General features: G+C 45.9%; 1 protein-coding gene across 3 annotated transcripts in view; it reads right to left on the bottom strand.

Moving 5' to 3' along the window:
* PXYLP1 (2-phosphoxylose phosphatase 1) overlaps nucleotides 1-26986 on the bottom strand; it is a 184312-nt gene that overhangs the window by 45361 nt on the left and 111965 nt on the right. For all 3 annotated transcript variants that reach the window (XM_063915925.1, XM_063915924.1, XM_063915926.1), the window contains exons 3-4: nucleotides 21097-21150; nucleotides 16615-16785 (exon numbers count right to left, since the gene is read on the bottom strand). In XM_063915925.1, coding sequence (XP_063771995.1) covers nucleotides 16615-16785; nucleotides 21097-21150 — 225 coding nt within the window. The remainder of the gene's footprint in view (nucleotides 1-16614; nucleotides 16786-21096; nucleotides 21151-26986) is intronic.

Below are 26986 nucleotides of genomic sequence, written 5' to 3' on the forward strand. Positions count from 1 at the left end.
GCATGTTCCTGAACAGAGAGATCCCTCTTTGTATTGTACGAAGGGTCTAACAGGGGTCATACAGTGGTGTTTGGTACCCATCGGAAGAGTATTTAAATAGCAATATTCCGGTGTTGGTTTGGAGCGGATTAATCGCTCATGCGAATAGTTATGGACATAAGAAGTTTATGTCCATTTACTATTATTTGTTCTTATTTAGTCATGCGGCGGGAAACTCAGTATCCCACCCACCTGAACAGTTGGAAGCAGTCACAGCCCACCTGTATGAATCAACCTATGACCTTTTGTTATAATGCGAAGCCGAATTCCTGTGTCCAATGAACAATGAGATTGTAGGGACCATTGAATTGTATTGTGTGTGGGGCATAAATAGGCAGGCCGACCATATCCAGCTTACTCTCTTCAACGGTTCTCATTGCTGATAATCGGGAGCTGGATATCGAGGCGCATGCGATCGTTTCCCCTTGTGCGTAAGTGTTTCTCCGCAATCATATTGATCTTCTTGTTATTCCGAGCCAATCTCTCTCAATTTCTCTCTCTCTCTCTCTCTCCTTCTCTTTCTCTCTCATTTTCCCTTAAATTGTATTGTATTGTATTTCCTGTGTAGTTATCTGGTTAGGTAGTCTATGTTATATTGTAGTGTATGACTTGTATTGTGTTTAACTCTTTTGCAAGTATAGCATTCATAATATATATATTAGGCGTTGGACCCTGAGCACGGTATCTGTGTGTTTCTTATAGTATTAAGTATTCTCAGAGCGTCGGTGACGCTCGAACAGCTTTAAAGGTAATAAGGTTATACTGTGTTGCATTTACACTCTAACATTACACTAAGGTTTTACTGCACAATACACTGTTTATGGTTTAGATACAAAGGTTTAATATAGTGAGCGTCAGCGCCGCTGGTGATCTCCTCGTGGTCCCGAGCGTCCGCTACGCTATAGCGAATCATTACGTTAGTCAACAGCCAATAACGTGCCTGCCTGTGATCTCTTGGCCGTGAGTGAACGTGACGCTTGAGCGTCTCGATCACGGCAAAGCGATTGTTACGCAACTAGCGTACCCTTACGGTACTTCATACGTAGATAGCGTACAGTGTTCTTAGACCTCATAAAGGGTATTATATACGATAAATATTTAGCTTTATCATACCCCATACCCTGCTGAAGCAGGGGAACCTTGACCACCACTTGTTGAAGACACAACTTTTGAATTGCATTTAAAACTATCTCCCTCTCTGGGGGAGAAGCCGGTAGGGCCGATTTGAAAAACCGGCGAGGAGGCACCTCTTCGAATTCCAGCTTGTAACCCTGGGAAACAATTTCTATTGCCCAGGGATCCACCTGTGAGTGAATCCAGACGTGGCTGAAAAGTCGAAGACGTGCCCCCACTGGGGCGGACTCCCTCAGCGAAGCCCCAGCGTCATGCGGTGGATTTTGTAGAGGCCGGGGAGGACTTCTGCTCCTGGGAACTAGCTGTGGCTGGCAGCTTTTTCCCCCTGCCCTTACCTCTGGCAAGAAAGGAAGATCCCCGCACTCTCTTGGGTTTATGTGACCGAAAGGACTGCATCTGATAATGTGGCGTTTTCTTAGGCTGTGAGGAAACACAAGGCAAAAAAGCTGATTTACCTGCAGTAGCTGTGGAAACTAGGTCCGTGAGACCTTCCCCAAACAATTCCTCACCCTTGTAAGGTAAAACCTCCATATGCCTCTTCGAGTCGGTATCACTCGTCCATTGTCGGGTCCATAGGGCTCGTCTAACGGAAATCGCCATAGCGTTGGCTCTGGAACCCAGTAGGCCAACGTCTCTCTGAGCATCTCTCATATATAGGACAGCATCTTTAATATGACCCAGGGTCAATAAAATGGTTTCCTTATCCAGCGTATCTATATCAGCAGATAAGGTATCTGTCCACGCTGCTACCGCGCTACAAACCCAAGCCGACGCCATCGCCGGTCTGAGTAAGGTACCAGTATGCGTGTAAATTGACTTCAAGGTAGTCTCCTGCCTGCGATCAGCAGGATCCTTGAGGGTCGCCGTATCTTGAGATGGCAGCGCTACCTTTTTGGATAAGCATGTCAACGCTTTGTCCACCCTTAGGGAGGATTCCCACCGAATCCTGTCCTTAGCCGGGAAAGGATACGCCATAAGAATCCTTTTGGGAATCTGCAGTTTTTTGTCTGGAGATTCCCAAGCCTTTTCAAATAACTCGTTCAGTTCATGAGATGGGGGAAAGGTTACCTCAGGTTTCTTTTCCTTATACATACGTACCCTCGTGTCAGGGACAGAGGGGTCATCTGTGATATGCAATACATCTTTTATTGCAATAATCATATAATGAATACTTTTAGCCAATTTTGGCTGTAACTTTACATCATCGTAGTCGACACTGGAGTCAGAATCCGTGTCGGTATCAGTGTCTACTACTTGGGATAGTGGGCGCTTTTGAGACCCAGAAGGTCCCTGCGACATGGTGAAAGGCAGGGCTTGACTCCCTGTGCATTCCCTGGACTCTGCTTTGTCCAACCTTTTGTGTAATAAATTCACATTTGCATTTAAAACATTCCACATATCCAACCAGTCAGGTGTCGGCGTTGCCGACGGAGACACCACACTCATTTGCTCCACCTCCTCCCTGGAAGAGCCTTCCGCTTCAGACATGCCGACACACGCGTACCGACACCCCACCCACTCAGGGAATTCTCTATCGGGAGACAGTTCCGCCACAAGGCCCTTAGGAGAGACAGAGAGAGAGTATGCCAGCACACACCCAGAGCCAATGACCCTGGAAAAAATACCCAGATAGCGCTTTTATTATATTTACTGCGCCAAATTATGTCCACCCCCCACCCTCTCTAAAACCCTCTGTCACCGTGTTCAGCAGGGGAGAGTCTGGGGAGCCAGCTTCTCAGCGGTGTGCTGTGGAGAAAATGGCGCTGGTGAGTGCTGAGGGATCAAGCTCCGCCCCCTCAGCGGCGGGCTTCGGTCCCGCTCGATTCCTTTAAAAAAACTGGCGGGGGATCTCTAATATACAGTGCAGAGCCTATATATACTTTATTTGCTAGTCCCAGAGGTTTAAATTGCTGCCCAGGGCGCCCCCCCCCTGCGCCCTGCACCCCTACAGTGCCTGCCGTGTGTGTTTTGTGTGGGAGCAATGGCAAACTCAGGAGAGCTCCCTGTAATGCACCCAGTCTCCTCTGGGCACTGTATCAAACTGAGGTCTGGAGGAGGGGCATAGAGGGAGGAGCCAGTGCACACCCATATCTAAAGTTCTTTTTTGTGCCTATGTCTCCTGCAGAGCCCGTCTATTCCCCATGGTCCTTACGGAGTCCCCAGCATCCTCTAGGACGTAAGAGAAATATTTGTATTTATATAGCGCTGCATGTGTGAATTCAAACGAACAAATGAGTACTAAAAGGTCTGGAGGAGGGGCATAGAGGGAGGAGCCAGTGCACACCCATATCTAAAGTTCTTTTTTGTGCCTATGTCTCCTGCAGAGCCCGTCTATTCCCCATGGTCCTTACGGAGTCCCCAGCATCCTCTAGGACGTAAGAGAAATATTTGTATTTATATAGCGCTGCATGTGTGAATTCAAACGAACAAATGAGTATTAAAAGATCAGATTGGTCAGGAATTTAGCTGTTCCTATAGCTATTGCGTTTTTTTTTTTTTTTTTTATACTTCCCACTTTCTAAATTAAAAGATGAGGCACATCATCTGAGACATTTAATTCACGGCTCCACAAAATTCAGATGCCCTGCCACCATGGCACATACTGTAACTCCCAGGGAGCCATGCCCTATGTTATTTGGCCCTTCTGTTTCTACTTTAAAAGCTACTGGGTTGGTGGCCTGTCAGCCTAAACAGCAGGACGTGCTTTTGGTGGGCTCCTGCAAATCTTCCCTGTATCTGAGATTTATTGCCCCATCCCTGCCAGGATTGTGCATATATATAGCCCTTATTACATCTGGGGAGCCCCCTGTATGCAACGGGTTTTCCCCTGTCCCGTCTGAGGTGCCCCAGCGTGGCCCGTCCACTGCGGCCTACTCAGCCTTTGCAGCCGGGGACTGGAGTACGGGTGGCGGCCGGGAGAACCGGGGACGCCAAGTCACCCACGCTCCCGACTTGAAGCACACAGCTAGCCGGATCACATTCCCTCAACGAGCTCTACCTAACCCTGGATGGAGGGAGCCGGAGGGCGCGCAGCAGCGGTGGGGAAAGACGCCGCCTGAGTCCCTTGTAGCGGCGCTCGGGTAGACGGATAGCGCGACGGCCGGGTGCCTTCCGCCTCTACACGGAGAACACTGTACCTCCGCCCCGCGGCCCCACTCTCCCCTGTGCCCTGGACCCTGCACCGACACGTGGGCCAGCTACCCACATCAGCTGAGGAGACGCAGCATACCTGGGAAGAGAGGTGAGAGGGGGGCTGGGCCCTAACCCCCCCCCCCCCTCCCACAGTACCCACTGCTCTGCATCTCCAGCACCCCAAACCAGCGGGGCATTCCTATTTCTGTTCGGCAGGGGACGGATAGCGGTGAATTCAGGGGTGTGCGTCCCCACATAGGTCTTCGCTGCCACCTGGTGGATACTTCCAGTAATATCAGGAGATCTTACCTCAACTGCACTATTATCTATATTATCCGTTGTGTATGAGGGAATCTTCTTCTCTACAGCTGCTGAGTTTGTGACCTTGAACATTTCCTGCTGACGCCCACAGCTGCTGATTGTGATGTATGCAGGCTTCACCATGCAGATGAACCGTCAACGTCATATGTGAATACTTACTACGCCCCCTCCACTCCGACAACGTATATACAGTAACATCCTGATGTAACGTTCATTGCCTATCCCCATATTTACCCACGTGTGCTTGAATACTACATAGTTCACCAGTGTGATTTGATCTACACATACACTCCCAGTGATAATGCCGCCCAAACGACAGAAGGATCAGACCGGACTCCCTCACGTTAATTTCTTTAAACCGCACTCTCCTCCACGTACGAATAAGAACGCTTCCTCTACCGACAAAACCCACAAGCTGTCTGCTCTGAGCTCTCCCTTTGAGCCCTCTCCTACGATTTCGACTACTCAGGGCGGTCTGGGAGATGATGCCCCGCTCACGATCGGATCAATGAAACAGCTGTTAGCCTCCTTTAAAGCGGATATTTCAGCAGACTTCAGATCAGCGTTGCAGGTTTGCCAACAATCCATAGATGAAGTAGGTCACCGCACTGACCGGTTGGAAACCAAATTAGAAGAGGTGGTTGCATCCCGCAACGGGCTTATTACCCTCCATGATGATATGCACTCGGAAATCACTGAATTCCGTGCTAAAATTGGAGACCTTGAGGACAGATCGTGCAGGAACAATATCAAAATGCGGGGTATCCCGGAATCTGTTTCAACGACTGACTTGCTTGAATTAGTCATGGACATATTCACCAAGTTGCTGCCGACGGTTACGACAACAGACTTTTTATTGGATCGAATTCACCATCTCCCTAAATCCAAAAATACCCCAAAAGATGCACCTAGAGACACCATAATGCGGTTTCACTATTACCATATAAAAGAGATGGTACTTCGTGCAGCTCGTCCGTCAGATTCATCCGAAGACATCTTGGGTGATCTCCAGATATTTGGTGATTTATCCGCTGCCACGTTGGCATCTCGTCGTTCCTTTTACCTGGTGACCAAGGCTTTGAGGAAGGCTGACATTCCATATTGCTAGGGATTCCCAACCAAACTACTCATCAGGAAGGATGGGACCATGACTGTAGTCTCCACGTCGGCTGCAGGCTCCCAACTTCTTCGTTCCTGTAACTTGCAGGACGATGCTTCTGTAAAGGCCACAGGTCATAAAATCTCTCCCAATTGGGCTACTAAGACTCTTCCCCCGTGATGGCAGAATGCGACATGTATATTAGTGACGTTGTGGCTCAACCCTAATGCCCATTACGGTCGTATGTTTTATTACTTTACTTCATATGATGCACATTCTACTCGCATATATTTTCTACATGTGTTATGTGTTTATTTTAATTTCAATGTGCTGTCAGATGTGTGATCAGCCACATAACTGATTTACCTGTCTCTACCTATTAGGTATGTGTTCACTGGTGTTTCTTATGTTTTTTCTTTCTTCTTTTTCTCGAGAGTTCTAGGTTACTGTTTACTCTATTGTTTTTTATATCAGACCCGCGGTCTAGGTTATATTGTTCAATTAATGTTAATTCAGCCCGACAGGTGCGGGCGCTTTGGCTATTGCCCGATCTGGGCCACGGAGTCTTTCTGATGTTGGAGTGTAGGGGGTGGCTATTCTGGCCACTACCTTCTATGTGTCGCTATGTTCGGCGGCCCCAAGTTGCACCCGCGAGGCGCTCAACCTATTTTTCCCTTCCTTTTTCTTTTGTTTTTGCCATTTTCCGTCCCTTTATGTCCCGTCCCCCCCACACATTGCAAGGTGTTTTGCAAATGTTTACCAATAGACGTGTTCTCCACATCTTCACATCAGTCCTATGTTCCAGCTTTCTCTCCTCTACCCACAAAATGGTTAATGTAATATCCCTTAATGTTAAAGGCCTTAACTCCCCAAATAAACGGAGGCTTGCTTTATGTCATTTTGCCAAACTTAAGGCACAAGTGATTGCTTTGCAGGAAACTCACTTTATGGCGTCCTCCCCACCTCTGTTTTCGAACCACAACTTCCCAAGCTGTTACACGTCTAACAGGCCTAAGAAAAAGGCTGGAGTGGCATTTTTATTCTCCCGCTCATGTACTTTTGTGTTAGATAAAAAATTTACTGATGCTGACGGCCGCTACCTGATTCTTACTGGGACGTTGAATGACAAACCGGTAACATTGGCGGTGGTTTATGTCCCCAATGTCAAACAAACCACATTTATTAGGAAATTCTGTTCTACCCTCCAATCCTGCCTCAGTGGAGCGTTATTATTAGTGGGAGATTTTAATTTGGTCTTAGACCCACGTTTGGATAAGTCATCTACCCGACGACCCCTACAAACCCTTCCGACTCGGGATCATTCCCAAACATTTTGACGCATATTACATGAGTATGGCCTGTATGATGTTTGGAGGGCACGGAATCCTAACTGTAGAGATTACACCTTCTACTCCCAAGTCCACGGATCATTCTCCAGGATCGACTTGGCGTTGTCAGACAAATGGACATTACAACAAATAAAACGGGGCGATATATATTGCCAATCCCTTGGTTGGATCATTCAGCCTTAAAACTTTGCTGAGATTTGACCTCCCCTCAGACTTCCCCCTCGAACGTTGTGCCTTGGCGAGTACCTTCTCACGGATATAGAAGCCAAATCATGTATTTCTCAAGCCTTATCCTCCTTCCTAGAATGCAATGATCCAGCTGACACATCTGTGTTTAACAACTGGTGTGCGCTAAAGGCGGTGGTTAGGGGCTCAGTTATCCAATCGGCAGCTCGACACCGAAAGCTGTTGCGAAAGCAACGAGATGATGTAGAAGCGCACTTGGCAGACTTGAAACTTAGACTCAAATCCTCCCCCAACAATAAATCACTCTATCGGAAGCTACTCCGCGTTAGGGAAAAATGGAATATCCTAACCCTAAAAGAGGTGCATAAGAACCTCTTTAGGCTGAAACAAAAATTCTACACCCACGGGGATCGGGCAGGACGAATGTTAGCCAGGAAGCTGAGAGGCAAAATGGCAACTGAGAGAGTTAAGGAGGTTTTTAATGCTAAAGGCTTGAAAGTCTCTGACCCTTCGGATATAGCCAATGCCTTCGCAGAGTACTATTCAGCCCTATATAATCTCCGCTTGGACCCTTCTACCCCGCAACCAACTAATATTGAGATTGATGCTTTTTTGAGTAAACTAAATTTGCCCAGCTTAGATCCACATTCCCTTCAAGTGTTGGAACGCCCTTGGAGGAGATTAGTCAAGTAATTGATGGCCTCCAGTCAGACAAAGCCCCTGGCCCAGATGGATTCACGAACGGGTTTTTTAAATGTTTTAGAGATAACCTGGTTCCAGTCTTGAAGATGGTTTTTGATGAGGCTACGACAACTGGCTCGTTTCCATCGGAAATGTTGGAAGCCAGAATAGTAGCTTTACCCAAACCTGGTAAGAATCCAGTTATGCTATCTAACTACCGCCCTATAGCTCTCCTAAATTCAGACGTTAACATTTATGCAAAATTATTTGCTAATAGATTGAATCCACTATTGCCATCCCTAGTTAACCAAGACCAAGTGGGCTTCGTTCAAAATCGCCAAGCTCCCGACAACACCAGGAGGATTATAGATCTGTTGGACGCCTTCTCCGAGTCAGTGGATCCTCTTCTGTTGCTTTCCTTGGTATTTCTGGTAGGGCCCTATCCTCAATTGCTGCACTCTACTCTGTCCCTTCAGCTAGAGTATTTATAAATGGCATGCTCTCTCCCATATTTACAATTTCTAACGGTACTTGCCAGGGTTGCCCGCTTTACCCTTTATTTTTCGTATTGGCCATAGAACCCTTGGCAGAGGCTATCCGCATTGATCCCAGGGTGAGAGGTCCAGCTTTGTTTGGTCATATGTACAAGATATGCCTCTTTGCGGATGATGTCCTCCTCACCATTACCGAACCTCACGATTCTCTCCGAGCCCTCCATGACGTACTGCAGGCCTACTCTATGGTCTCTTATTACAAACTCAACGCGTCTAAAACAGAGGCGCTCCCGATTAACTTCTCCGCTGCCCTTCTCAATCAATTGAAATCTCAATATACTTATGCCTGGCAAGTGGATTGCCTGAATTACTTAGGCATCCGTATCTCCCCTAAAGTTTCAGATCTTATTGGTTGTAATTACCGCCCCCCCTTTAACTAAATTAACAATGTTAACGAAAGACTGGATGCTATATAATATATCGTGGTTAGGTCGCATAGCAGCTTTGAAGATGGTCCTGCTCCCCAAACTGCTTTATCTATTTAGGACTATCCCCATCCTATTATCTAATGCCTTATTGACCAAATTTAACCATGTACTAATCCGATATGTGTGGAGAGGCAAAAAACCAAGACTAGCTCGTAAAATTTTGTCCTTACCAAAATAAAGCTTACCAAAATATAGCTTTTCCCGATTTACATATGTACCAGTTAACGTGTATTTTGGCCCCATTGGGAGCGTGGTGTGAGACGGATGCTCCTAGAATGTGGGTCTCCTTGGAAAGGGGCCTCTTATCTCCTCTCCCTTTATCTAGTGTCTTAGGAATGCCCACTACTGAGAAGTCGAACCTATTTTTGAGATCGGCTGTGGTGCAATCCACACGTAAATCTTGGCTGACTTTGGTAGGGATGTTACCGGAAATCTCTCTCCCCTCGCTAGACTTCCCACTGGACGGAGTGGCGGGTCTGGTTCCGGATTTGTCATTTCGCTTATGGGTTTTCCAGGGGGTTAGGACTCTTCAAGATGTAAATGAGGGGGGTACTTTAATGTCCTATACCCAACTACAATCTAAATCTTCTCTCCCCAAGGGTGATTTCTATAAATATCTTCAGCTCCGACACTGGTTGCAGAGTGTACCCATGCCACATGGCAGATTACTACCGATTCCCAAATATGTTCACTCCCTGATTGTGAGAACTGACAGCAAAGGTACAGTCTCCAGATGGTATGCCCTTCTCAATTGCCCCCCTTCCCAGACTAAACTTAAATCTCAGGTGAAGTGGGAATCCGACCTAAATAGTGTCCTGACAGAAGATGAATGGCATTTGATATTTGACTCCTGTTTTCATTTGTCTAAATGTGTATCACACATAGAACAGTTTTATAAATTAATACATTGCCAATATCTCACGCCGGGCCTTCTCCATTCCATATGGCCAAATACCTCTAATGATTGCTGGCGCTTATGTGGTAACGTTGGGACGCTCATGCATGTGTGTTGGTTATGCCCTTCGGTCTCGGCCCTTTGGTATCATGTTTTTGAACTCATCTCTAAGATTGTGGGCTTTCCAATATCTCCCCAACCTACATTAGCCCTACTACACCTCTTTCCCAGGTATATCCCTTATCACACTAAATATGTCTTAGCCACATTCTATCCACCACAAAGTCGCTATTGGCACGCAATTGGCGCTCCCCGGTGATACCTACGGTTTCTGCTATTGAAGCCGCTGTTCTGTCGCATTTTGAGTTTGAAATGGCTCCACAAGGAATGGACAATGGGGATGTCCTAAAGCAGTTCCTTATGGGAGGGGACGCACTGTAGCGGGCACAAGAACCCGGCATTCAAAGGAAGCATCCTGGGAAGCGGCAGTATCGAAGGCATAGAACCTTATGAACGTGTTCACAGAGGACCACGTAGCCGCCTTGCACAATTGTTCAAGGGTTGCACCACGTTGGGCCGCCCAAGAAGGTCCAACAGACCGAGTAGAATGGGCCTTAATGTGATCAGGAGCAGAGAGACCAGCCTTCACATAAGCATGTGCAATCACCATTCTAATCCATCTGGCCAGAGTTAGCTTGTGAGCAGGCCAGCCACGTTTGTGAAACCCAAACGCAACAAAAAAAGAATCCGATTTCCTAATAGGAGCAGTTCTTTTCACATAGATACGGAGAGCCCGTACCACATCCAAAGACCGCTCTTTGGGAGACAGATCAGGAGAAACAAGTGCCGGAACTGCAATCTCCTGATTAAGGTGGAACGAAGAAACCACCTTAGGTAGATAGCCGGGACGAGTCCTAAGAACCGCCCACTCACGGTGAAATATCAGATATGGGGAACTACAGGACAAGGCACCCAAATCCGACACTCTTCTAGCTGAAGCAATAGCCAGCAGAAACACCACCTTAAGGGAAAGCCACTTAAGGTCAGCTGAACCAAGAGGTTCAAACGGAGACTCTTATACGCCTCCAAAACCACCGACAAGTCCCAAGGAGCCACAGGCGGGACATAGGGAGGTTGGATACGCAACACACCCTGAGTAAAGGTATGCACATTAGGTAAGGTCGCAATTTTTCTCTGAAACCACACCGACAAGGCAGATATTTGAACCTTGAGGGAGGCCAGACGCAGGCCTAAGTCCAGGCCCTGCTGAAGAAAAACCAACAACTTGGCTATACTAAACTTGGAAGCGTCATAATCGTTTCATGCGCACCAAACAAAGTAAGAATGCCAGACCCTATAGTAAATCCGAGCCGAAGCCTGTTTCCGGGCCCGCAACATAGTTTGAATGACCGCCTCAGAAAACCCTTTAGCCCTTAAGACAGAAGCTTTAAGAGCCACGCCGCTAAAGACATCCGGGCTAGGTCCTGGTAGACACAGGGGCCCTGAACGAGGAGGTCTGGGCGTTGTGGAAGTTGAATTGGACGCTCTGACGATAAGCCTTGCAGGTCTGAGAACCAGTGCCATCTGGGCCACACTGGAGAAGCAGAATTCCTTTTTCTTGCTTGAACTTCCGAATTACCCTGGGCAGGAGTGACACCGGAGGGAACACGTACGGCAGCCGAAACCTCCACGGTACCGCCAGCGCATCCACGAATGCTGCTTGAGGATCCCTTGTCCTTGCTCCGAAGACCGGAACCTTGTGATTGTGTCGAGACGCCATCAGATCCACATAGGAGTTGAAACACTTCTGGATGGAGGCCCCACTCGCCGGCATGCACGTCCTGACGACTGAGAAAGTCCGCTTCCCAATTCAGGACTCCCGGAATGAATATTGCCGTTATGGCCGGTAGATGGCGTTCTGCCCACTGTAGAATCCGTGAGACTTCCTTCATTGCTAGGCGGCTTCAAGTGCCGCCTTGATGATTTATGTAAGCCACTGTGGTGGCGTTGTCCGACTGTACTTGAACAGGACGGTTCTGAATTAAATGCTGAGCTAGGGTCAAGGCATTGAAGACCGCCCGCAACTCCAGAATATTGATCGAGAGGAGGGACTCCTCCTTGGTCCACCGCCCCTGAAGGGAGTGTTGCTCCAGCACCGGGCCCCAACCTCTTAGACTGGCATCTGTCGTCAACAGGACCCAGTCGGATATCCAGAACGGACGGCCCCTGCACAGTTGTTGGTCCCGGAGCCACCAGAACAGCAACAGACGGACCTCCGGAGTCAATGAGATCATTTGAGACCTGATCCGGTGAGGCAGGCCGTCGCATTTGGCTAGAATCACTCTTTGGAGAGGGCGAGAATGAAATTGAGCGTACTCCACCATGTCGAATGCTGACACCATGAGGCCCAGCACCTGCATCGCCGAATGTATCGACACTTGCGGACGAGATAGAAAGCAACGAATCCTGTCCTGAAGTTTCAGGACTTTCTCCTGAGACAGGAACAACCGCTGGTTGCGAGTGTCCAATAGTGCTCCCAGATGCACCATGCTCTGAGCAGGGATCAGGGAAGACTTCTTCCAGTTGATGAGCCACCCGTGGGCTTGCAGAAACTGGACCGTCACATCGAGATGACACAGGAGAAGTTCTGGGGAATTTGCCAGGATTAACAAGTCGTCTAAATACAGCAGTATCCTGACCCCTTGACGGTGGAGTACCACTGTCACCACCGCCATGACTTTTGTAAAGACTTGCGGAGCCGTTGTTAAACCAAAAGGTAAAGCCCGAAACTGGTAATGGCAGTTGCCAAGCGCAAATCTCAGGTATTGCTGATGAGACACTGCTATAGGAACATGCAGGTAAGCATCCTGTATATCCACGGAGACCATGAAGTCCCCAGGTTCCAAGGCCAGAACTATAGAGCGAAGGGTTTCCATCTGGAACTTGGAAACCTTCACAAACCTGTTCAATGCCTTGAGGTTGAGAATGGGCCGGGAGGACCCATTCGGTTTCGGGACTAGAAACAGCGGAGAATAGTACCCCCGGCCCCTCTGCGCAAGAGGCACCTGTACTACGACTCCTGTATCCAGGACTCCTGTATCGATGAGGGGGTCGGTTTTTGAAGGCTATGGCGTAACCTCGTGCGACGACTTCCCGTACCCAGGCATCTGAAGTGGTCTTCAACCATTCCTGGGTATACCCTAGAAGCCGGCCCCCCACCCTGGGATCCCCCAGAGGGAGGCCCGCCCCGTCATGCGGCAGGCTTATCTGTCTTGGAAGCTGGCTGACGGGCCGCCCAGGCTCTTTTGGGCTTAAGCTTACCAGGTTTGGAAGTGCGGGCCTGCTTGTTGTACGCCTGACCTTTTGTTTTACCTGATGGACGAAAGGGGCGAAAGGAAGTACCTTTAGCCTTCGACACAGAAGGAGCAGTACTTGGCAGACAGGCAGTTTTGGCAGTAGCCAAGTCAGCCACAATCTTATTTAAATCCTCCCCAAACAGAATATCTCCCTTAAAAGGGAGTACCTCCAGGGTTTTTCTAGAGTCCAGATCCACAGACCAGGAGCTCAGCCACAATATCCGGCGAGCCAGGACTGATGTAGTAGAGGCCTTAGCTGCCAGGATACCGGCATCAGAGTCTGCCAGCTCACAACCCAGCGCCCAACACGATACTGAGACTTTACATACAATGCCTCAGACCTGCTAGCGCTTTTATAATACAGATAATAGCACCAAATCTACTGTGCCCCCCCCCCCCCCCTTTTTGCACCCTGTTACTTGTACAGCAGTGTGGAGGTCAGGGCCAGCGTCTCTGCAGCTTCTGTGAAGAGAAAATGGCGCTGGTCAGAGCTGTGGGGACTAAGCCACGCCCCCTCACCGGCGCGCTTCAGTCCCGCTCATTTTAACATTTTTATACTGACGGGGGTCTATATTGAGTGTCTAGGCACTTTTTATATTACTTTTGCCAGTCCTTTCAGGTCCTCATGCTGCCCAGGGCGCCCCCCCCCCCTGCGCCCTGTCAGTGCCGCTGTGTCTTTGTGAGCATGGCGCGCAGCGCGACCGCTGCGCGGTACCTCAGGACCTGAAGTCTTCTGCCGTCACTGAAGTCTTCGTTTCTTCTTTTACTCACCCGGCTTCTTTCTTCTGGATCTGCAAGGGGGGGTGACGGCGCGGCTCCGGGAACGAGCAGCTAGGCGTACCAAGTGATCGAACCCTCTGGAGCTAATGGTGTCCAGTAGCCTTAGAAGCAGAGCCTTTGAACTCACAGAAGTAGGTCTGCTTCTCTCCCCTCAGTCCCTCGAAGCAGGGAGCCTGTTGCCAGCAGTGCTCCCTGAACATAAAAAACCTAACATAAGTCTTTTTTCAGAGAAACTCAGTAGAGATCCCCTGTTTGTGACCAGTCTCCCTGGGCACAGAATCTAACTGGAGTCTGGAGGAGGGGCATAGAGGGAGGAGCCAGTTCACACCCACTTAAAAAGTCTTAAAGTGCCCATGTCTCCTGCGGATCCCGTCTATACCCCATGGTTCTTGAAGCATCCCCAGCATCCTCTAGGACGTATGAGAAAATATCCGTTGTTGTTTATAGTACGCAATTGCCCCTTGTGATGTAGATTGACGTGGAGTACTGAATTATTGCTAAGAACTATATTCGTCTCTATTGTTATGATGCAATGTCTGCTCTTTTTCCATTCCCTTTTTTTCCCTTTCTGTCTTTCTGTAATCCCCCCCCCCCCCCCCCCCCCAAACTAAGAAAAAATGAATCTTGGGGGAAAAAAAAAAAAAAAAGCTACAGGGTCACAGTTTGCTCCACAGAGAAGGCTTGGTACCAAGGGCAGCGGAAAGCTATACACCCGGCATTCTGTTTGGACATTTTATACTGGCATTAAATGCTGGAATAACTCCTCCCCTTTATTAGATTTAAATGTTTTGAAAGCACGCTTCTTTTTAGCTATTGCTTATTTGACCTCCTTATTGAGCCACATTGGCTTGTGTTTAGTACTCCTGCGTTTACTGCTCATGGGAATAAATTTGTGAATATTGCTATCAAGCAACCCTTTAAAAGCTACCCACATTTCCGTTGTGTCTTTACCATGAAACAAAACTTCCCAGTCAATGTCGTTTAGTGCCTGTCTTAGCATATTGAAGTTAGCTTTTCTAAAGTTAAATGTTTTAGTTGTTCCCTTATACAGTAGCTATGTTTCTTCAAACTGATGTCGAATGTGATCCTATAGTGGTCACTGTTTCCCAAGGTCTCCCCAACTTTAGTGTTTGATATAATGTCAACGTTACTGGTAATGATTAGGTCTAGAATAGTTTACCTCTAGTTGGCTCCTCGACTAATTGAGTTAAGTATTGATCCTTTAAAGTATTTAAGAACCTGGTGCTCCTAGTTTTACACATGAATCGTTACTCTAATTTATATCCGGATAGTTAAAATCCCCTAAAACTAGGATTTCCCCCATTCCCGCAGCTTTTATAATTTGCAGTAAGAATTTTTACTAGTCATGTACGCTAATATCCGGTTGCTGGTAGCACGTGCCAATGACTAGTTTCTTTGCTTTGTCAATTATGAAAGTAACGGTTATTACCTGGATTAAAGGGGGTGAGAGATTGGTAAGAGAGATGTGAGCTGTGTCTAAATTGGGTGGGGGTTTGTTATTAATGGGTACCACATACAAAATGTTTTACAAATGTTACATGTTAAGGCTGACTCCTAGATTCAAAGATATTGGTTGAACCCTGCAAATAATGACATCTTCAGCAAACCCCATGGTCCCCTTATACTGCAAAATGAATAGGGTAACTGTTTGTGCGCTACTGCTTGCATTCTGTGCATCACCATGGGAAATGACACAGAGACATGGGGCTTTGTTATACTGTTTGCATGCCTTCTATGTCGTAGTCTTATTCTGTTTCACCAGTTGTTTGAGTTCCATCTTCTGTCTCAGTTCATCCTTATTAACAGCGATCCATGGTTATCATGCCTTTTCCAGTTGCCCTGTCAACTCCCTGTATAAAACCTATGAGACAAATCTTTACACTTACACGGAGTGGACCTACATAAGGATGAGTCGGATTTAAATCTGTTACTAGGGTTACCACCTCATCCCTTTTATTCTGGACACATATTAATTACACAGGTTCTGTGGATGATTAAAAGCAGGTGAAATAGAATCTTGCAATCAGCCAGCCACAGAACCTGTGTAATTAATATATGTCCATAATTAAAGGGATGAGGTTGTATCCCTGTCTGTTACTGTTGTGTCTTCTGTTAGACTTGCTACACTGTGCCTGATTAGTAGAGATGCTTGGAAATTAGACCATTCACCATCTATGAATTACAATCAGCTATGGACCACGATTTAAAAATTGCAATTCAAAGTTTGCAACAGATATCTATATTCACCATAAGGACCAGTCTCCCACTGCACAGGCTATTCCCTGGACTTGAATTACTTACATTTCAATAAAAATTGGAAAATTCAGCTGTTCTAAAACTTTTGGCCAGTATTGAAACAACATACATTAATAAACTTCGATATCCATAAAAGTCCAAGAAGTGCACAACAAGCTATGTTTAAACTGATTTGACCACTAGAGCTGAAAAAATAATATAAGAAAAAGCTAACTGTAATATATGGTATGTGTCGACATGTTCATTATGTTGATACTGTGAATGTCATGATAATGCATGTCACCGTTAGGGTTAGAGCTAAGGTTAGGGTCAGATGTTGACATTACATAACACACCCACAATATCTAAGAGCAGTGATCATTTTCATATTCCTAGTACAGTACCTTCCATACTGCGCTCCCGTATTCCTGGCGTGTTGCAGTACAGGTTGGCTTCATACAGTGGATCAGGTGCAGAGGGTTCAGTCAGGGGATCAGGCATGATTCTCTTCCTATTTTTAGCACGAAGGCCATCTTCTCTACCTGGACCAGCAGGTATAAGCCGCACTGGAAACCCTAACATTAAAAATATTTCATGTAAGTGGTGAAGTGAAACCTGGACAATCACTGAAAACATTCAGAAAGGAGAAACATTCAGATTTTCAGTGGGCAGCACGGATGGTGTAATGGTTAGAATTACTGCCTCACAGCACCGATTTCATGATTTGATTCCCATCATGGGCCTAACTGTGGGGGTGATTCAGACCCGATCACTGGGCTGCTAAATTTGCTGTGCTGCGTTTAGTCGCAGTCCGAGGGGAATGTATATTCGCCGTACACATGTGCGATCGCATGTGTACGCCGAGCTGCAAAAAATCCCTCAGTCAACTGACAGCTGCAAATCTGTTCGCACCTCACTCACCAGATAATTGTTTTACCAGTGTGTGCAGTCTCTGCGCAGCCCAGGACTTACTCCTCCAGTGCGATGAGAACAGACTGATCGGGTCTGGAGCAGACATCACACACCCTCCCTGAAAACGCTTGGGAACGCCTGCATTTTCCCTGACACTCCCAGTAAACGGTCAGTTACCACCCACAAACGGCCTCCTCTTGTCAATCACTTTGCGAACGCCCGTCCAATTTAAATTTTTGCACCAGCCTGTCACTGTCCGGCGATGCCTGTTGTTGCTTGTCGATGCACGTGCGCATTGCGGTGCATACGCAGTCTATTGCTGATCACCCGCTGTGTGAAAACGCACAGCAGCGATCAGATCTGAATTACCCCGTGTGCAGTTTGTATATTCTCTGTGTGCTTGCGTGGGTTTCCTCAGAGTTTCCTCCTACAATCCAAAAAATAAACTGGTAGGTTAATTGGCTCCTAACAAAAAAATAACCCTAGGGTGTGTGTACATGTGTTTAGGGAAGACTGGATGGGCCAAGTGGTTCTTATTTATCTGCCATCAAATTCTATGATTCTCTCTGTATCACACATTACAACAGAATAGGTATGGCCTCAGTTTTGTTGTCTTATTAAAGTTAACCTTCCAGTGATGAAGGAGCAGAGGACATCTACTGTTTCACAGAAGAGCTTCTTGCAACATTTGAATCCACCATGAATTTCTGCCTAGAGATTTGAAATGTGAGCAATTCACCTGGTTATTTTTTGGTAGGACCTGATTCTGAGGCGGGAGTAAAGCAAAGTAGAGCACGTTACTGTGCACCATGCTGCACTGCAGGTGGGCGGCTGTAACATGTGCAGAGATTTAGATATGGGAGTGGAATGTCAAACCCAGATCTATATTGCAGTGTGCAAATAAAGCTGTCCAGCATGTGTGGGCTACATGCAAAAGCAGACAGTGTTTACCCCGCTTGCAAAATAAGAAATTAATTTGCACCCTGGTTTGACCAACAGTCTTGAAGGAGTTTCCAGAAGGGCACCAAGGATAATAATATATTACCAGAGAGCGCTTTAACCAAATATATTGAATTTATTACATATATATCACAATAAAATGTAAAATAAACACATGCACACATACATTTATAATTGAAGTTAAAAAATCCTCCCTGCTGCAGCTGATTAAATTTAACCGGTTATTTATATTATATCCAAATAAAAGTACTTATTGTAACCCTATTTTCAGTGAAAAGTCCCGAACAATATATAGTCCTTATTAGGAGCAATTTATGGATGCTTGCTGTTTAATTCCAGCTATAGGATTTTTTCCACATGCTCATGGAGATCTCCTTATATGTCAGGTAGAAGCCGGCTTCCTACTCCCGTTAATTGATGCCGCTGAGCGGCCAGGTGCATAGGATACTTATGCTTTAGTATCTGTTTAACGGACTTTTTTCGTCCTACTCTCACTGCGCTAGATAGGGCCACATTTGCAAGATTGTCCACTTTACTCACAGCCAGGAGTGGATCCGTTTGATCTCCGTGGACGGCCCCCGTTGTCGAACACAGCCACAGTGGAGAGAGACACCTTCCTGGATTACGGGGTACCTGGAGAATCTCTAGAGACGGTTAGCATCCATACGTGGACAATAGTACCAAGAGGGTATTATTCAGCCGGAATCCGCTGGTAGCAGGAAGGACATCCGTATAGAATAAGCCCCAGTCCTTACGCGTTTCTCCGCAATTGTCAGTGTGCGGTTTCGTCAGAGGAAGGATTTTTTAACTTCAATTATAAATGTATGTGTGCATGTGTTTATTTTACATTTTATTGTGATATATATGTAATAAATTCAATATATTTGGTTAAAGCGCTCTCTGGTAATATATTATTATCCTTGGTGCCGTTTTGTGTGTGGACAGGTCAGTACTGTCCAGTTGAGAGCTGCTTATTTCAGCACATACGACCCAAAAGTGCATGAGTTAGGTGTTAGTGACGCGCTGGAATATTTGTTTCTTTTGTTGAGTTTCCAGAAGTGCTGAGCACTTGTTCGTTGCTTTTCCTTCACTCTGCGGTCCAACTCATCCCAAACCATCTCAATTGTGTTTAGGTCGGGTGATTGTGGAGGCCAGGTCCTCTGACGCAGCACTCCATCACTTTCCTTCTTAGTCAAGTAGCCCTTACGTAGCCTGGATGTGTGTTTGGAGTCATTGTCTTGTTGAAAAACAAATGATGGTCCCAGTAAGCACAAACCAAATGGGATAGCATGGCGCTGCAGAATGCTGTGGTAGCCGTGCTGGTTAAGTGTGCCTTGAATTTTGAATAAATCACCAACAGTGTCACCAGCATAGCACCCCCACAACATCACACCTCCTCCTCCTCCATGCTTCACAGTGGGAACCACACATGCAGAAACCATCTTCTCACCTCCTCTGCGTCTCACAAAACCACAGTAGTTGGAACCAAAAATCTCAAATTTGGACTCATCAGACCAAAGTACAGATTTCCACTGGTCTAATGTCCATTCCTTGTATTTCTTGGCCCAAACAATTCTCTTCTTCTTGTTCATCCTCAGTAGTGGCTTCTTTGCAGCAGTTCGACCATGAAAGCCTGATTCACGCAGTCTCCTCTGAACAGTTGATGTTGAGATCTGTCTGCTACTTGAACTCTGTGAAGAATTTATGTGGGCTTATGTGGGCTCTAATCTGAGGTGCTGTTAAGTAGCGGTTTCTGAGGCTAGTAACTCTAATGAATTTATTCTCTGCAGCAGAGGTTACTCTTGGTCTTCCTTTCCTGGGGCGGTCCTCATGAGAGCCAGTTTCATCATAGCGTTTGATGGTTTTTGCAACTGCACTTGAGGATACATTCAAAGTTCTTTAAATTTTCCGTATCGACTGACCTTCATGTCTTAAAGTAATGATGGACTGTCGTTTCTCTTTGCAGAGTTGAGTGGTTCGTGCCATAATATGGATTACAACAGTAGTCAAATAGGGGTGTCCACTGTGTACTAACCCTACCTCTGCACAACACAACTGATGGTCTCAAACACATTAAGAAGGCAAGTAATTCCATAGATTGACTCTTGACAAGGCACACCTGTTAATACAAAACCATTCCAGGAGACTACCTCAGGAAGCTGACTGAGAGAATGCCAAGAGTGTGCAAAGCCGCCATCAAAGCAAAAGGGGGCTACTTTGAGGAATCTAAAATCTAAAACATATTTTGATTTAACACTTTTTTTGTTTACAACATAATTCCATGTGTGTTCTTTAATAGTTTTGAGGTCTTCAGTATTAATCTACAATATGGAAAATAATTTAAATAAAAACCATTGAGTGTGTCCAAACTTTTGACTGGTACTGTACTAGTTCTGTTTCTGCAGTAGATGTGGTTTGTTATACCTGCTGTCTGAGCAGAGGCATTTTGTGCTGCTTTACATATAAACGGGTGATTATGAAAGACCAAGTTGGCTGTAAAATGATATTTATTCCACATTACATTGTACACACCACATATCTCTGGTAACCACTGAAAAAAAAGACAGGAGAATGTTGCTCCCAACTGTTCTTTATGTGTATATTTTAACATCTAGGGAATGGAATGTATGAAATTAGAAGTATGTTTTATCCCGCAATGAGAACTACAATTTTCCTGCCCTCAAAAAGCCGCTCTTGGATTGCCACATGGTGTATAAAGCAAACTAGTGTGGTTTGGCGTAGCTTGGGAAAAAGTGACTTTAATTACCATGACTAAATCATATAGTCTATGCACTTTTATAGCCCAGCTATGGGAAACTAACTACACTGAACATTTGTGAACAAGTATTTAACAATACTACTTTAAATGTTATGTATCTAAGTGAAATTATGATTCTTTATCTTTCTTGTTGACAGTTTATCCCATTGTATGGCACTACAGAACCCTTGATGCGCCTTATAAATAAAGATGATAATTAAACAAATAATAAGGTGCAAATGATATATTGTGTCACCTGAGAGATGGGCTTGTGTCTTCAGCTGCATGCTAACAGGCAACCATCTGGAGACTAGAAGGAGAAACAATATAAAGGGACAAGGGTTACAGCCATATATGGAAATTAAGGAAATTCAGTAAACTACATACAAAACTTTAACTTATAGTTAACCTAACTATATGTTGCTTGTGCCGCACACCTGACATATAGTTAAAAGTTTTATATATAGTGTGTGCAAATAACCACCCACACAGTATATATGCATTCAGTTTTCTCGAGCAGGCCCTAGGAATTGCAGACAGATAATTGAAGGTTACGCCCTTGTAGACGTAAAGGGCACGGAACACACTATTCTCTTTGAAAGCATATCTCCATGTTTATGTTTGTAGCAAAGGAACTGCAATCGAGTTTAATGTGTATTATAATAAGTGGAACTAATATTCCCGGTTTTAAATACAAAGTACAGACTGATATAAACATAACATTGGGGATTGCAGAGGATTTGTGTGAATATACAGGGTTTCAGATCACTCGGGTACGGTGGTAGAGGAAAACCAATGGTTGTATATTGAACAGAATGGGTACTATGGCACACTTCAGTAATACAATCCAAAATGACAGTTCCCACAATTAACCCCTCCTAATCCCCCCTTCCCCACCATGGGAACAACTTGCCCAGGGGACAGTGACATAAGTACCAGAGACAATGGAGTCAGCTGTCGCCTGGCTTCCAGCCCTAAGGGGGCACCTCCTACATTAGTTCCAGTGTCACGGGTGCCACAGAGTCCGAATTACCTGTCTATAGGGGGCCCCGTATGGCTGTCCAGTGGGAGGGAGCAGGGGGGGCAGATCAACTGCCGACAATAAAGCACAGAGTGATTGGTGCTTCCAGACAGGGGGCGTGTTGTAGGAGGAGCTGCGCTTGCGGCTCCCGCTATGTCCACACCACGCTGTCAGCATAGAGGCACCGATCGCAGAGCAGTCTTAACAGCAGCGTAGGCCCCTGGGCACAGCAATGCACTGGGGCCCCTACCCATCGTCCAGCATAAGTGGGGAAGGGGGGGGGGGGGGTTTGGTGCTGGAAGCGGCAGCTTTGATGTCCCGCGGGCGGTAGGGGGTGTTCTGTCTTCCGCTCAGCATGTAGGACCTGGAGAAATAATTTCTGCTAATTACTCCTTTACTGCACAGATGGGGCAGGAAGGAGAACACTAAACTGTAGAAGGGGACATTGGGCTGAATGAAAGGCCCTGGTACATGACTTCCAGGGTAGTAGGGGGATGTTTAATACGTAGGGGAGGGGTTGATAGTGGAGTGGGCTTAACAGTCATAATTTTCTGGTGGGAGGGCAGCTTGCTTGACTGCAGATATCTCAAGTTCCTGAAAATAGATTTCTTAGCTTTGAATGGGATAAAAAGCTAGAGAGTCCCACCTTTAAGTAGGTGCTGGGGACTTGGGGATCAGAGTTCAGGAGCCAGAGTAATCCACCAATGAAAATTTAAAACTGCATATTGGGCGTGTGGAGCTGGAGCAGGGACCAGCTGCTGGAAGGCTGGTATCTCTGGTTCTGGGAATAGTATAGACAAGCTGCCAGTGTCCACCTAAAGGGGAGTGTCCCAGCTTTTGAAATATACCCTCATAAAAACTCTAAGTTAGACAGAACCTGAGATATCTGGCTGGGAAGAACAATTATCAGGCTAGGATGGGGACCACTGCTTTGAAGTCAGATATCTCCGGTTCCCCAGGGCCGATTTTCAAAAATCTGGTACCCCTAGAAAGAGGGGACCCTCAGCTATCAGCCTAGGGCCCTTTTACTCCTGGGGCCCTTGGGCAAGAGCCCATTCAAAAAGACGGCCCTGACCTATCGCTCTGTGCATCATTCTCAGCAGGTGATCAGAGTCTGCAGCCACCTAACATTAGTGGGGACAGATCAGAAGAAAGCGCAGAGGAAGGGGGTGGTTTCTCTGTAGGGTGCTGTGTATGTGTTGGGAGGGGGGGGGGGGGGTACAGCTGTGTAAGAAGGGAGAGAACCGATTAGGGAGAGCTGTCTCTGTGTGCAGCGTGTGTGAGACTGAGTGAGTGAGTGAAGCTGTGTGTGGGGGTAGTCTACGAGAAAGGGACATATAAGTGAGGGGGAACTCTGATGGGGAGGGGATCTGAGGGTGTGGGTAGAGCTATATTAGAGGGGGAGAAGACCTGTGTAAGGGGGGGCTGTGTGGGGTGAATGGAGAGGGCTTTATTAGGGTAAAAGCTGTGTAAGCGGGGATTGCTATATTATGGAGAGCTGTGTGTGGGGGAGAGCTGTGTAAGGGGGGGCTGTGTGAGCGGATCTGGGTGTGTGTGGAGAGCTATATCAGAGGGAAGAGCTGTGTAAGGGGGGTTAGCTATATTATGGGGATCTGAGTGAGTAGGGAGAGCTGTATGTGGGGAGTCTGTGTGAGGAGGAGAGAGCTTTATTGTGAGGGTGGGGTGTGAGAGGGGAGCTGTATGAATTTATACAGACATCAACATGGGGCCCCAAGGCAGTATATTTCCTAGGGCAGGCATGTCCAAACTGTGGCCCTCCAGCTGTTGAGAAACTACACATCCCAGCGTGCCCTGACACAGCTTTAGCATTCTCTGACAGCAAAACTGTGTCAGGGCATGCTGGGATATGTGGTTTCACAACAGCTGGAGGGCCACAGTTTGGACATGCCTGTCCTAGGGTCTTTGCCTGGCTCTATAAAGTCTACATAATATTCGCCCACCTTCGTGCTATAACAATGGCCCCAGAGGGCACTGGCAGTGCCGCCCACCATGTGGCACATCTCCCCTTCTACCGGAGTTCTATCTTGCCTCCAGGTGACTAGGATGAATTTACGCCACTGCCAGGGGAGTTACAAAAGGTTCAGCTCCCACTACCTCCCCCAAGTGTCATCTCTAAGGTGATACCCTGCTGGTACTGACTCCTGGCTGTCTGGCATAGCTCACTATTGGACAATATGGAGTAAACAGAAGGGACAATGATACTTTATATCACTCAACCTTTGAGTGTCTTCTGTAGTTTAAGTAAACAAAGATCACTCTTTTTGGACAATAGTCTGGGATACCTGATTATCTAATTACTGGTGTACAAACTTGTTCCTTTGGCATTAAAAAAACAATGGGCAGCTCTAATGCTACCAGAAATAACCCACACACAGTGTAACAGGAAACGTGGCACAATCTCATATTACCAATATTAAAGGCTGATTCAAACACAGTTTGGGGGTGAGCAGCAACATGCTATGAAGAATAAACATACATATATACTGAATGTAGATAGCTGTATATGGGAGTATCCAATTACCAGCGATAGTGCCACAGGTGCGAAAAACGTGTTTTTTGTGTTTTTTTGTTGCCCTATCCAGTTAGGTCCCGCGAAAAATAACAATACGAAAGCCGCGGACCTATGTATTTTTTATGGCACTTATCGTGGGCGTAGGGGGCACTCAGATTATGCTTCGTGTATAACCCTCAATAAGTGCCGGCATCAGAGGGAGGAGAGAGCCATATCGGGGCCAATTTGATAGACCTCGGAGAACCAATTAGCTGCTGTAAATTACTGCGACTAATTGGATACCCCCATAGGAGGATAAAAAGAAGCACATATCAAACAGGGTTTGTTGATGTGGGAAATAAGGCATAACTATTTTACTTCTCACAGACTTCTCATATCCTCACAATACTCTGGCCATGTGCTATATTGAATATTTTGCTTGTGGTCAAGATAACCAAATGAATCCTGGAACGGAAGGTGGTCGAGTCGTGTAATCTATATAAGGACCAACTACTATACCTAAATACATACATGTATACATACATATGCTGTGGCAAATATTAAAGTAAATATAATTTTATATGTCAAGGCTAACGTAAGAATCTGGATTATTTTGAAAGGGTTGTGAATCCATTTGCCATGGACTCAACAGCGTAAGCGCACCTTAGGGAATTTTTTTTATACCCATCACCTCCCATTAACAGTTACAATTCAAATAGACTGGACCTTTATCATTTTGAAAAAAAAAATAATAATAATAATATATATATATATATATATATATATATATATATATATATATATACATACATACATACATACATACATACATACATACATACATATATATATATATATATACACACACACACACATTCTTCATTTACCTAATTTAAATCTATCCAGATGATTACGTAACATGTATACCTAAAATCAAGGAGCATACACAAATAAAGCTAAACTCCAACATTATACAGTAATGTATAAAAAAATAAATTAAGCAGAAATATTATTTTGCCATTATTCATGTCATACATATTTCCCATTGAAACTATAAAACAAATGATAACAATTAATACAGAAAGACTCTGCTCATGATGCTTTACCAAAGCTACACATTAAAATAAATGTAGACTGAAGCACATACCTAGTAAGAGGAGAATTGGGAGCATGCTGCCGACACGTAGCTGCAGTATGGGAATGGCAATGGTTTTCTCAAACACACTGTATATTTTTACTCTTTGGCAGAGCACCTCCTAAGAAGGCACAGCACTGCCTTTCACTGCTCTGCATACCTAACAGCTGATTCAGTTCCTTGTTCATGGAAATTGACAGCTCTGGACCACAGAAAGAAAGCCCGTCTTGTTCTCCAAGGAGCTAGAATTAACTTAAAGGGCCACCAAGCCTAATACACTAGCTGGCTTACACAAACAGATATTTTGCTGCCATACAGTGGGGCTGATTCAGAGTTGTACCCAAACCTGATTTTTGGAGGATTATCGTCCGAATGCACATGTCCCTGAGTTGCACATGTGCAGCGATGGTCTAGCGATGGAGGTTGCCGAGAGGATTTATTTGCAAAGTGATTGAGTTTTAGGGACCGTTTGAGGTAGTTACAGGGAGTGATGGTAAAAATACAGGCGTGTCACAACCATTTTCAGACATGCAAAGCGGCTAATGGTTTTCTCACTACAAATCCAAGAGGCTGCAACATTTGCTAAGGCGGCATTAGAGTACATCTCAGAATCATGCCCAATGGCAATAGGCTCAGACTGGCCCAATTTGGGTTACAGGGGGTATCCCTTGTGGACCCCACTTCTTTAGGTCTTTAAAACGGCAGTGGTGCAAAACACATGGCCCACAAAGCTAAAGTCTGACTGCGACAGGAAGTAGGATGGATCCAAGTACCCAGAATGAGGGGGCAGAATACTACAGGAAGGGGGAGTATATTTAATCTCCTGAAAAAAATACACAAACCACAAGAATTTCTCCATGAAGTGAAGAACTAATTTAAATATGCTTTTATTAAAAGTAGACTAATTGCAATTACACTGTAATAATGCCAACAGATCACAGCAGGAACATTAATATAGTATTAGATACAATGGGAGTGGTTCAGCCAATGAGATGCGGCTGCAGATTGCTATGCTCATCAGCTGGCATTTTGCACCAGGGGTTGAGCAACCACAAATGATCCTTCTCCGAACACTCAGATATGCATCTGTGTGGTGGTCAGCATGGGAAGCATGTTGTATGAACACACCAATACTGTACTTACACCTTAGACGTGCTTACATGTTCCCTGCAATCACTGTCTAGCCCGCCTTAGGGCAATGGGTTGTAAGCGCAAAATGCAGGTCAATAAGCGTAGCTGCACATACACAGTTAAGAAAAGTGCAAGCTACTGGAAAAGTCAGAAAATGCCTCTACTGGTTGGTGCACAGCCTGCGCTGTGACAGGGAATGGTGATTTACAAAGCGTGGTGCAGTACTGTATTGCACGGTTCCCTTGGCTGGTAAGCAGTTATGTCCCATGTGTGGACTAATTTCCTGAGGCCAAGTCAGGCATATTCTGATTCAGTCATAAAGGAAACTTCCCCACTCAGTGGTACGT

Source organism: Pseudophryne corroboree, chromosome 4 (assembly GCF_028390025.1).
Source record: "Pseudophryne corroboree isolate aPseCor3 chromosome 4, aPseCor3.hap2, whole genome shotgun sequence".
Taxonomy (NCBI): Eukaryota; Metazoa; Chordata; class Amphibia; order Anura; family Myobatrachidae; genus Pseudophryne; species Pseudophryne corroboree.